At 35.6% G+C, this 13,752-nt stretch overlaps 1 protein-coding gene across 1 annotated transcript in view; it reads right to left on the minus strand.

Annotated features, from left to right (window-relative positions):
* Positions 1-221: 221 nt before the first annotated feature.
* Positions 222-13,752, minus strand: part of LOC150107048 (signal transducing adapter molecule 2-like) — a 387,379-nt gene continuing 373,848 nt past the window's right edge. Inside the window, exon 14 of the mRNA XM_090392915.1 lies at positions 222-1,023. Within this exon, the coding sequence (XP_090249041.1) occupies positions 414-1,023 (610 nt within the window). The 3' untranslated portion in view covers positions 222-413. The remainder of the gene's footprint in view (positions 1,024-13,752) is intronic.

Genomic DNA, 13,752 nt, shown 5'->3' on the forward strand with positions numbered 1-13,752 from the left:
TTGGCACTATAGTGTTTTTATTCTGATGTTAGAAAACTGATAGCAACATATGTAGATACTTGAAATCTCAATCAAGATATTTCAAACATCCTGGTTATGCAGAACAATCAAATTATTTAATGCAACTTTTGATTAATTAGAATATAACTTTATTTATATTACTGTATGTATGAGGTATTTATTTTAAAATAATTCATTTATAAACACTTTACAACTGTACATTATGTATACAAATTTGCAGTATTATGTTTAAAGTAAAAATCTTTTACATTTCATAATCCACATAATTACATTTGTAGCAAAAAAACTGCTTGACAGTTTTTAAAAATATTTATACACAATTAATTTTCACATGCTTTTGATATGTGCAAGAATGTAGTATGGCACTGCAGTATTAATCAATATTCTGTCCTTTATCCAGTAATACCATGCAGGGAACCACAACCTTCACCAGGCTGGTTTATAGAGCTAACATTTGTTACTTCTGTATTTTGTACATTGGAAAGCAGTCTTAGAGTAGGCGAATTGTCAAGTACAGGCAGTCCATCATCCAGCAGAGAAATCGTGGGAGGTGATGGGCATGTTTTGGATGCTACTTGAGTCACAGGATTAGAAAACACTGTACCATTTGAGCTGGCTGATTGTGATTGCACTGTAGGCAGCATAATACTACTGGTGGTGGGTACTTTCATACTTCCATCACTGTCCAAAAATGGTGGTAGTGTGCTGACATGTGGCAGATTTGCTGAAGCCATCAGTGAACTTCTTTGTACAGGTTGAGTAAAAGCATTGCGTATCAATTCATTACCTGTTGACATAGCACTGACAGCAGAAACACCACTCTCTGAAGAAAATGTCTGCATGTTTTGGACAAATGGAATCTTTGCAGGTATATTATAAAATGCTGGATCCACTATAGAAGATGCATGTTGTGCAGGTAGAGAGACTGTTGGGGAATTTCCTTGATTGCTCATGTAAAATTGACTGGTTGTATTAAATAGTGTCTTGCTTGGCAAATGCATGCTATTAACGAGAAAGTAACACAATTAATACTTGCACAATATTTTAAGAGCACACGGTTTCAAAAAAACTAAACTTCTCTCATTATAGAAAGAAAATTTTTTACACTAACCAGATTGTAGAGAAAGAAGCAAGAAACTAATTGTCTGAAATTGCACACATTAATAGTTACTGCTACACTCTATTAGTTGTCATTAATGTGTGTAATAATTAATTCAGACTATGTACGATTCATTTCATTCACAAAAAACACACTCATAATTTTCACTGGCAATCTCTTCAACTCATTACCTGCCAAGTAAAAAATCAATTTTTTCTAACTATACTTTTACTTCAACACCCTATTCCCTTCCTACTATGCAGTGAAAGATTTCATTCACTTCTCCTTGGAAATATTTCCTGTCAAGTTTAATCCACGTCTACTCATTCACTGATATCTGTAATCTACATTTCCTTAACGAGTTCTGTCTAACCTCACAATTACAATATCTTGGCCACTTGGCCATTCAACCATTTGGCACTCTGTATCATTTCCTTATCCTTCTGGAAATCAGATCTAAGAACAGTAACCTAGAGTGGTTGTAAAACTGCCTTGATTTTAATCCATTGTATATATGTCATACTCTCTTTTGTCCCATTTACCCCATAATTGCAGCATTCTGAACAGTTTTTCTCCTGGCACACCTTATCCAGATCTACAAAACTTTAAATACAGATTCTTATTATATTTCCATGATTTCTTGATCCATTTGTCATAAAAAATTCTCTTGACAACCCCTTTTTGACCAAAACTGCTTGTTCTTACACTTTGCAAGTATACATGCACAAATCTTACCTGGAACTCCATAGAGAAATTCTTCTGTAATTCTAACATTGTTTTATTTCTCTTTTTATGGACTACTCCAGTTTTCAGGAATTTGAGCTGAATGGCACAGTATAGCCACTGTAAAACTCATTCCACCATATCTGAGCATTCCTACTCTCAAGTTGCCTTCCCACATCTGATGATTTTTCTACCTCAATCATCAGTATGTACTCTTCATTACATTCTGCTTGAATATTTTCATTGCTTATTTCATTTAACAGTCTTTCAAAATAATTACCCCAGATATCCAGAATATATCTTCAGTTTATTTTGTCACCTTTACTATATCTTAATTTGATTCTTTTACTGAACTTCCCTCTATTTCTAAACTTTTTTTCAATAGCTTCCAGAACAGTTTGCTATCTTTGTGATATTTATCTTCTGTATTTTACCAAAGTCTTACATGTACCCTATTGATGGAACTGAACTACAGAAAAATTGATAAGACCAGGGATTACTGTAGACAGAGTTGAAGTTTAGTGGACACATTGCAAAGATGTTCAAAAACAGCACATCAGAGCATGTGTCTGTTGAGCACTCTGACAAACAGGGACGAAGAGGTTATTATTCTCGTATACAAGGTTTTAACAAGGTAAGGTCACATCTAGACTACTGTATGGATTCCATGGTGATAGAGAACCAGTGGAGAGAATCCAAAGGCAAGTAACCAAGATTATAGCAAGTCTATGGAATGCTAATTTTGATAAAAGATTAAAAGCCTGTGCCTATAAAAACTAGTTGACAGACAAATTAAGAGATGATGACAGAATTATATAAGTTATTGTTGAAATTGGTTATACTATAAATTAGAGATGCCAAGAAATTATATTCTTGGTTTAATCCTATCCAAGAGTAGGCAAACAAAGTTTGCACCTGAAGTAACTTCAGAACTGGGCAACTCGTATATAGAGGCTAATGACTTCAAATCAACTGCCTTAGTATCCTATAATGCAAAGCACACATCCTTACAGACATGTATAATGCTATGCATTATGGGAAGGGCCACTACCCAGTCCAGATTTGATCTTTATTGAAGTCTCATCGGTGGGAGCCAGACCCAGAAGTGATACTAAGGTTGAAGCAATGCAGAAGGTCATATATATTTCTATATACAAGTAGTCAAAAGGTGTCACACATCCTATTCCTAAAATACTCTGGCTTAGAGACAGAAAGAGGAAGAAAATGATTCCAGAAAAGTACATGAATCTTGTAAAAGATATGTATGATAGTAACAAAACAAAGGTGAGATGTAGAGCAGGTATCACTCAGTCATTCCCATTAAAAGTGCGTGTGTGTGTGGGGGGGGGGGATTCATCAATTCATCAGCTTTGAGCCCTTTTATGTCATGCTCCTTGGATGTGTTGACAGAGATGGTAAGAACTAAATCATCCTAGACAATGATATTTGCTGATGCTGTGGTGCAGGAAGCAGAAGAAAGACTAACAAGTGAGGAAAGCTTTGGAAAATAGTGGATTGAGGATCAGTAGAAATAAGACAAAGTACATATCTTGTAGTATAGCAGAGGGAGTATAACATAGGGCACAGACATGCTGCAGGTGTCTAGGTTCACATAACTAGGATCATGCATTCAAAGTGATGAATACTTGGACTCTGGTTTCAGGTATCTTATGTGATACAGAAGTGTCTAGTAATTTAAAAGGAACGATCTACAAAATGGTAGTAAGACCAGCACTGATGTATAGCAGTGAGACCTGGCAAATGACTAAGAGATGGGAGAATAGAATGGATGTAGTTAAATGAGAATGCTAAGACTTGAAAGCAGCATAACAAGATTGGATAAGATAAAAAAAAAACTCATTAATCCAGGGAATGATGAATGTAATCCAAGGGGGAGACCTAAATAATGATGGCTGGACAGCTTCAGAGGGGGACCTCTGAAGTCAGATTGGAGGGGGACTGATCTGTTGTTGCAACTTCACTTGAGTGGAAATGAAGCTAAAGAAGAAGGGAGAGAATAAGGGATTGCTCCTGGAAATTGCAAAAAAAAAGTGTGGTGAGTAAGGGTGTTAGAACTAGATTTTTTTTGCATGGAAGGCAGTGAATGTGTGGAATGGGTTGCCAGAAGTGGTTGTAAGTGATTCATCAGTGAATGAGGTCAAGGAAAGGTATGACAGGTATTTTTGGAACAATGGTCAGAGTGGGTCTTTGATTCCATGGAGATTCTGGAGAAATAATAACTTATGTTTAGCTATTTTCTCATAAAGTTTAGCTTTCTTGCACTTTTCTTTGTATTCCTTGAGAGAGAGAGAGAGCCTCCATAACTCAGTTGGTTTAAATGAGCCCTTTGGTTGGGACCCAGGTTCAAGTCTCGTCTATGATTTGAGGAACCTTTATCAGGTGTTTTCAATCAAATGGTGAATTAGCCAGTCTCACATGGAGGTGGAGGGTTTTCCCTCCTGGAAACTTGGGTTTTTCGTCCCTCCAAACAGGGCAAAACAGGCCAGTGAACACACACACAGATCCACAAACATAAGACACTTCTGGATTAAGGCTTACCAACCTATTCTGTAGCATTTCCTTTTTGAATGTCTACATGGTGAAGCATGGGTCTATGCATGAGGAATTCAAGACAGGAATTCTTTGTGAGAGCAACTGCAGAATTATTTGATGAGAACTTTTAATATGATTTCCTGTTTTCCACAACAGCATCTTTAACTTTACTCCTCATGCATGGTGTTCTGATTTTCCTCGCTGCAAGCAATTATATGCCTCTCTGGGTGAATAATTTTCTTCAGATTTTACCATTGGGTATCCAAGGTTTAGCTCTTCATTCAAACTCTTTATTTTTCATTATTTTTTTCTCTAGCAATATTTGTATATCTACTACTTTTCACCTCTTTAAATCTATCCTATACATCATCAGTTCTCAACCAGTGGTACGCGTACCCACCCCCCTGGGGATACGTGCCAGGCCGTTCAGGGGTTCAAGAAAAATAATCAGTAATGGAGGAAAAACAAGTAAAGTTAACAAATGCAAAACATTAGTTATGGAACAATAAATGTTAAGTTTGAATTACTATTTTAAAAACAAGAGGTACAATTTATAGAAATGGGTTTAGAAGTGGTACACAAGTGGAAAAAGGTTGGGAACCACTGCTATATATATATATATATATATATATATATATACACACACACACGTTTTTTTTTTTTTGTGATCTAATGAGCTAAATTGTGATCAATTCCTATTTAAAATCTCCTGTGTACTCTTGTATCCTGAATCAGCATGAAGATATCTGCCCACAATAATACAGTTCATGACTTATTTCTTGCAGCTTTTCTTCATATGAATTTATGCAGAAACATGTTAGTAATGACTGTAATAACATGTAAGTAGTAGTAGGTACAATTGACTTATTAACAGCAAACTCATAATTTAAGAATAGCTTGTTAGAGTGAATTGGTTCAGCACTGCATCATATGTGTGTAGTCTTTATTAGGGCTTTTTTTTTAGTAGTTTGTTATAGCACTGTATATCTACCTTTATTATGCACTTTGTTCTTTTCTCCAAATTTTCCCCAAACTCTATATGTCTGATATTCATTTCCTATTTTGCTGTTTACATCTCCAACAAAGACTAGCTTTTTTTTTATTTTATTATGCCTTCTGTAGCAAATCAAGACCACTTTTCCTTTTGTAGGACCACAGACAAAAATAAGCGTCATTGTCAAAATACCTATTTTGAAATTTCCTCCCTCTGAGAAATCTGTGTTTAAATGAATGCTACAGCTACCCCTTTCACTATTGTCTGAATATAGTATAATATACTATACATATTTAGCAGTGTCCTACCTGTTTTAGTCTTCATCTAAGCAACATGGTACTTCTCTAATTCTTCTGCTGGTTCTTTTCCATTAATACCTTTATTCATAATATTCATAATAGTGCTTCATGGTATAAACACCATCAAAAGAGGAAAAAATATATTTATTAAACTTATTAATATATCGCTGGTTTTCTACCCAGCACTGAACTAAACAATTGTGGAAATTTCAATTGTAACTGAAATAAAACTGATGTACTTACATGGTGCCCTCTATGGGACAGATAACCATAAAGATAATTTTACTTCATCTTCCAACCTCAACAAATATGGTTGCATTAATTTGCAACCATATTTGTTGAGGCTGGGAGAATGCTTTGTAGCTGATGCCGATTCCAAAAATAGTCTCTCATACATATGATGACCTCTATATTACTGATGTTTTCCTCCATCTAATCCTATGCGAAGGAGTATCTAGAACACAGTTTGCCAATCCCTTAACCAGAAGATCACTTACATCTGCCTTGAAGAACACAAAAATTACATTCACAATCATCTGTATGGCAAGTTGGGATTGGCAGACAATGCTCTGAATGCTTCTTGGTTATCTGACCTAGAGGGTAAGTACATTAGTTCTGTTTCAGTTACAATTTTAATTTCCACACTTATTTAATTATTTAGTTCAGTGTTTATCACAGTTATAATTGTGCTCTGAAGATGCCAACAAAATATTAGCAAGCATAATAAATGTACTTTCGATCCTTTTGGTGTTGTCTGTACCATGAAGTGCTGATAATAATAATTTTGTATGATGATACAATGGCCATGAGTCCCTTTTTATGGGGAGGTATACTTAGCGCCCCCCCCCCCAATTTTATCCGGGCTCAGAACTGGCATAGCTGATGAATCAGGCCAATGGCTGGGTCAGTATTCCTGACTGTAATTCGTGTGTGTGTTCACGGGGCCAGTTTACCTGCTTGAAGGAATGAAAAACCCCAGATAAATTGGCGGAAAAAACCCTGCTGTCCACACCCAAGACCGGCTAACTTGGCTATGGCTGAGGAAGATCCTTAACTCCTCACATTGTCAATGGGAATCGAACCTAGGACACTTCTTCCCCAGGCATATGGTTGCGAAGTGCAAAGCCACTAGGCTAACCGAACAGACACCATGAAGTGCTATTATGAATAATCAACATACCTAAGCCTTTCTACAGATACTTATGTTGATAGTGCCTATTGCCAATTATGAGTTTATTTCAGTAGCTGACTTCTTTCTGTTTATCCTAGTTCCCTGATAAAAATAGTGGGAACTTTCTTTAACCAGGTAATGTCCCTGCCAGCACAACATTTCATTGTGTTGTACCATCATTTTTGTTTTGGGCTCAAGCCAATACAAAATGCAGTTTGGTCACATGCTGCCAGTCCACGGTTGTTTGTTCAGCCTCCAGATGGATATCTAATAATGTGGTTTGCAATCCTTAAAAGGAGGATTGCAAAAAAAAAAAAAAAAATCCTTGAGACTGGAGGTCTCAAGAACAGTATGTCCCACATTTAGAGAAATGTGGGAATATATTACAGGGGAACAAAACATGCCCATAAAGTTTTTGAAATAATGCTAGCAATGTTTAAGTCTCAAACTTTTAGAATGTTACTTTGACACTATATAATAAAAACAGGAACTCTTTTTATTCTATTTACACATACACATTATTAATATCAGATACTCTGCATTCATCTTCTTAGGTTAAGGAAATGTCAAAAAAAAAAAAAAAAAAACGTGTTTTATATATATATATATATATATATATGAATAAATAAAACTATTTCTAGTTTCGTGATGATATCTTCCTTGTTTATACAATTAGGAAACCTAATTACAAGGCAAAACCAATGTTTTACAGCATGCATAGAGGGTGAAGTGAACACATAATATGAATGTTTTTACCCCTTTAGGTAAACTAGAAGTCATTTGAACCTGATGGCTATCCTTGATGGTCATCAGGTTAAAGCTAATGTTTGAGATGATGCCGGATACAAAAATAACCAGTGACCAAACTAGAATATAGCAAAACAATGAAAGCTGAAGGAGAGTACTCATTCATCTTTCATTGTGGACTCAACAAAAGTTTGTTGCCAGAGGTCACATTTACACTAACATACATGAAACAAAATCAAGAGAAATTGCAAAATTTTCATTTTACCGAAGAGTGACTATCAATGATATGGTAATCTACATACCTAATATTAATAAAGTATGTTACATTATTTGCATCTGATTCACATTCCTTTTTAAAAATAAAATACATTAAAAAAAGTTCTTTAACACGTTGACTGCCATGGGAGGGTTCATCAAGTCCGATCCCAGACACAGTCTGTAAACTACTTTATTCAATAGGAAAATCAGGAATTTTGATTTTTTTGATACTTTCTGTGACAAAATGAGTTTTTCTTTCTTTTTTGGAAATTATCTCGTATTTCCCCTTCTACTGGCTCTACTTATCGCTGTGTATTGTTTCACTGCAGCAGTTGTGCGAACTAGTTGATTCTTGCAGAGTGTAGATTCAGTTTAGATATCATTCAGTTTTATGCAAGAAGCTACTGGAGGTCTCAAGATGCACGTATGACAGCATACACATCATGTCGTGAAAAAGAAAGCTAACAGAAAGAGAAATAGAAATTTATGTGAATATGCGTGAATCAGATTGGGAGGACTTTCTACAGGATGCTTCAGATGTGAACAAAAATTATCAGCTGTTAGATACAAGTACACATGGAAATGACAAATCTACTTCCAAAAGTGAATCCGAAGAAAATGAAGACATTCAACAGCAACCTACATTTACTAACAAAATCATTTCTTGGCAAATTGAGTAAGATCCACCACAATTAGATTTTCTAGAGGATTGTGACTTGCAATTTGACTCCCAAAATTTGACTGTTGAAAATCTTGTGGATCTTTTCTTCACAGAGGAATTTTTGGATCTCCTTGTTGTGCAGACTAACTTGCATGCTAATCAAGAATTACGTTATCAATTAATCAAGAAGTCCTCATGATTAACATGGAAAGATGTTGACACTGCAGAAATGAAGATTTTTCTTGGTTTGTTAATACATATGGAGCCTTGCACACTTCAAAGTATTGAACATTATTGGAATACCAATATTCCATATAAAATGTCATTTTGGAGTTCAATTATGGACCATAACTGATTTCAATTGATTTTACGTTTCCTACATTTTGCTGATAATTCTAGACAGCAATGACAGACTCTATAAAACAAGACCAGTGTTGAACCCATTTCATAAAACAATGCATGAGAAATACGTTCCAGACAGAAGTTTGTGTATAGATGAGACCATGGTGCTTTGGTGTGGAAGACTGTTTTTCTGGCAGTATATCAAAAACAAACAAACAAAAAGTACAGTGTCAAATTTTACGAGTGGTGTGAGCCAAATGGGATGGTGCTGAGAATCAAAATATATTGCGGCAAGGTCGAAATATCAACTGAAATGGGCCATGCCTCAGATGTAGTCTTTGAATTGATGGAAGACTACTTGGACAAAGGCTACATGCTATTCACAGATAACTTTTATAACTCTGTCTCGCTAATGAAGGGACTCACTGATAGGAAAACATACGTCAGCGGGATCCTAAGATCCAACAGGAAAGGGAATCCAAATGATTTGGCAATAAAGAAACCGAAAAAAGGTGAAGTTTCATGGACCAGACATGAATCAGATGTTGTATGCAAGTGGAAAGATAAAAAAGACGTTCTGGCTATATCAAACATGCACAAAGTGCAATCTGTTGAAGTTCAAATTAGGAATGGCAAGATATCAAATAAAGCCGAACATTATCAAGGACCATAATAATGGCATGTCCGGTATTGACAGATTGGATCAAATGCTATCCTATTATTCTGCTATGTGAAAAACAATTAGATGGCCTAAGAAAATATTTCTACATATTATAGAAATGTACATTCATAATGCCCATTTGTTACATCGTAAAGCAACCAACTCAGATATAAGGACATTGAAATTCATAGCCCATCTAATTGGAGATAAAATGCCCAAGACAAACAACAATAAATCTACAAATCCTTAAAATTTCCATTACCTGGAGGCCATACCACTGATCGAAAAAAAATCACAACCAACTAAACTTTGCTGTAACCCAGTCATGCTGAGTGAAAACTTGGCATGCTGGTTCCATGCCTGGAAAAATGGGGAGGGTTGAGCACAGGGCTAGCAACCTAGTCTCAGAAAGAAAAAAAAATTTACTACGCAAACTGAAACCTTCCAAAATGTGATACTGGATGAAGAAAATAGAATATGAACTTCCACGAATACGAGGCACCTCTGTAAAAGCCCTTCTGGGGAAGCAGAGGTGCGGAAGAAAGTGACAAGACACCTTATCAAAATACAAACTTAGACTGGAATGTTAGAACCATGTTTGAAACTGGGAAAACATACCAAGTCTCTAGAGTTCTAGAGAAATATAGATTAGAAAAAATGGGATTAAGTGAAACGAGATGGATAGGAATTGGAAAAATCAAATTAAACTCTGGACACTACTTAATTTACTCTGGGAACCAAAATATGAATGACTACGTAAAGGGAGCTGCACTAATGATGACAAAGAAAGCTCATGGTGCACTAATGGAGTGAACCCAACATTAGTAAGAATACTAAATGCTAGATTTAAAGCTGGCGAGCAGAACATTACAATAACTACACTATGTGCACCAACAAATGATGCCATCCAGGAAGAAAAGGATAATTTCTATAACATGCTACAGAGAAGTATAGAAACAAAAAATAAAAAATAAATGCAAATTATAATTCAAGACTTTAATGCTAAGGTCAGAAATGATAATACTAATAAAGAAAATGTTATGGGAAAATATGCAGAAGGAGAAATAAATGAAAATGGAGAGTTACTTATAGACTTCTGTACATTCAACCAGCTCATAATAGGAGGAAGTCTCTTCCAACATAAAAAAATAGATAAGTGGACATGGATAGCACCAGATAGGAAGACAAAAAACCAAACAGACCACATACTTATAACAAGGAATTGGTGGAAATCACTCTTGGAAATCAAAGTTAAAAGAGGAGCCAAGGCATATTCCAATCACTTTCTCCTAACATCAACCATAAAAGTAAAGATATTTAAAAATAGACAAACAATGAACAATAGGAAGAGGTTTAGGAATGAAAAACTCAAACACTCAAAGATATTAGAAATAAATTTACAACAACTCTACAAAATAAATGGGATAAACTCAAAAAAAGAGGAGGAGATAACAGAGGAAAAATGGACAAAGATGAAAGACATAGTAATAAGCACATCAGTACAAATATTAGAATTTCGAACTAATACAGATAAAGAATAGATATAGGAAAACACTAAATTAATGATAGAGGAGAGATAGAATAAAAGAGAAACTGTTATAGACTGGTAAACATGTTGAACAAGAACAAGCAGAAAGATATAAAGCAATTAACAAAGAAATAAAAAGAAGTGCAAGAAATGATAAAAGAAAATACACAGAAAATAGCACAAGAGGCAGAGGATGCTGCATATATGAACGACACTAGAAAGTTGTATGATATAACAAGGAAATTAAGTGGAAAAAGAAATAAATGGATAATTCCCATATACAATAAAGAAGAAAAACTATTATTAAATGAAAAAGAACAGATAAACAGATGGGTGAAATTCTTTTCAGAGAAATTTCAAGAAACGACTGATGGTGACCAGAGCCTAGAATTAAATGCATCATTGGATATAAATTTGAATGAAATAACAAAAATAGAAATTACAAAAGCAATAACTCAAATGCTGGCCTGGTTGGCTGAGTGGTTAGTATATGCTCTCTAGCCAAAAGGCTTTGGGTTTGAATCCCGCCATGGATGTTTGTGATTGTGTGTGAAAGTACTAGTGTTGGTGGTCGGCGGTAGATGGTGTTGGTGCAGATGACGAAGGTAGTTGTGGTTCGTTGTAGTTGATGGATTGATGGTGGAGACAGAGAGTTGTGAAGCGGGTGCCCTCCCTCGATGACTCCTTGGAGGTGTCATGTAATAATATAAATCAAAACAGGTAAAGCACCAGGAACAGATAACATACCAGGCAATATACTAAAAGCAAATCCAAAACTTATAGAAGAGATATTATATCCCTTACTAAATGAGATATGGCAGAAAGAAGAGTGGCCTAAGGAATGGAATACTGGTTAAATTATCCAAAAAAGGGAACCTATCTGAATGCAAACACTGGAGAGGTATAGCATTGCTCAGTGTTATAAGTAAAATACTAGGAAGGATAACATTAGAAAGAATTAAAAGAGAAATAGAAAAATAACCAAGACCAGAAAGGTAGAATTTAGAGCCAACAGACCATTCACCGACTACATTGCTACTTTATGAATTATCATAGAACAATAATTGGAATGGCAGGCAGGCTTATATTTAAATTTTATTATTATTATTATTCAGGCCTCCATGGAGTCAAAAGACTCATCACGGGCTCACGGGAAATCCCTCCTATGAAACACAAAGTCAATCATACCACTCCTTAAACTCATTGACAGTTCTCGCTCTCACCACTCTATCAGGCAATGCATTCCACAGTTCAACTACCCTCCATGCAAAGAAACCACTCCTCGCCCTCTTGCTCACAGCTTCCTTTTGTAACTTCCAGAGATGGCCCCTTGTCATCACTTCTTCCTGCTGTTCAACCAAGCAAAAGAACTCCCCAGTATCAACCCTGTAACCACCTCTCAACAGTTTAAAAGTCTCAATCATATCACCTCTCCTTCTATCTGCCAAACTCTGCAGTCCACATTCCCTCAGCAGATCCTCATAACTAACATTGTACAATCCTGAAACCATCTTTGTTATCTGCCTCTGTACCCTTTCCACAGTTAATTAATCCTCTTCAAATCCTGGGGACCAAATCTGAGAACAATAGTCTAGGTGTAGTCTGATCAGAGTAGTGTTATACAACAGAATGATAACTCTTTTATCTCTGCAGGTCAACATCCTTCTCAGTATTGCAGCAATTCTCTGGGTTACCTTCACCACATTCGCAATATGTCCCCTGAATTTCAGTTTTTATCAATCATCAACCCCAGATCTCGTCTCCCCTACTTCCTCCAGTACAACTCCTCCAATAGAGTATGAAGTGTCCCAGACCTTACATTTTGCTGCATTAAACTGACACCCCACTAAATTTTATTGATTTTGAACAAGCTTTCGACAGTATAAACAGATTTTCCCTATGGAAACTACTCAGACATTATGGACTCCCAGAAAAAATAATAAGAATAATTAAAAAAATTTATGAAGATTTTGAAATTAAAGTAATACATGGAAATACCCTCTCAGAACCATTTAAAACAAAGACAAGAGTAAGGCAAGGTTGTATACTCTCCCTTACTATGTTTTTAATTATCACAGAGTGGGTGATGAGAAAAGTAACTCATGGAAATACAGGATTACAATGGTTACTTCAAAACCAACTCCATGATCTAGATTTTTTATTATTTTTTTTTATTATTATTACGTGACACCTCCAGGGAGTCCAAAGACTCATTCAGGCAGAGCACCTACTCTACAACTCTCTGTCTCCACCACACAATCCACCAACTACAACGAACCGCAACTACATCAATGCCATTTACTGCCCACCACCACTATTAGTATTTTCACAGACAATCACAAACATCCATGCCCACAGCAGGATTTGAACCTGCAGCCATTTGGCTGGAGAGTGGATACGCTAATCACTTGGCCAACCATTTTGCAGATGACAGCTGCTTACTTTCACAGAAACACCGACATACAGAACAAAAAACAATAACACTTGTAGAAACAGAGGAACTACTGAAGATATAAATAGAAGGAAACAGCTGGCTTATTCAACTTTCAACCAACTTAGAAATATTTGGAAAAACAAGAACTTGCGTATAAAAAATAAAATGAAAATATTTAACTCAAATGTAAAGACAATACTAATGTATGGATCAGAAACATGGATGTTAAACAAAAAGATAGTTAACAATGTTCAGGTCTTC

The sequence above is a fragment of the Typopeltis vanoorti genome, chromosome 5 (assembly GCF_054136105.1).
Source record: "Typopeltis vanoorti isolate ZY-2024b chromosome 5, IOZ_Tvanoo_1.0, whole genome shotgun sequence".
NCBI lineage: Eukaryota > Metazoa > Arthropoda > Arachnida > Uropygi > Thelyphonidae > Typopeltis > Typopeltis vanoorti.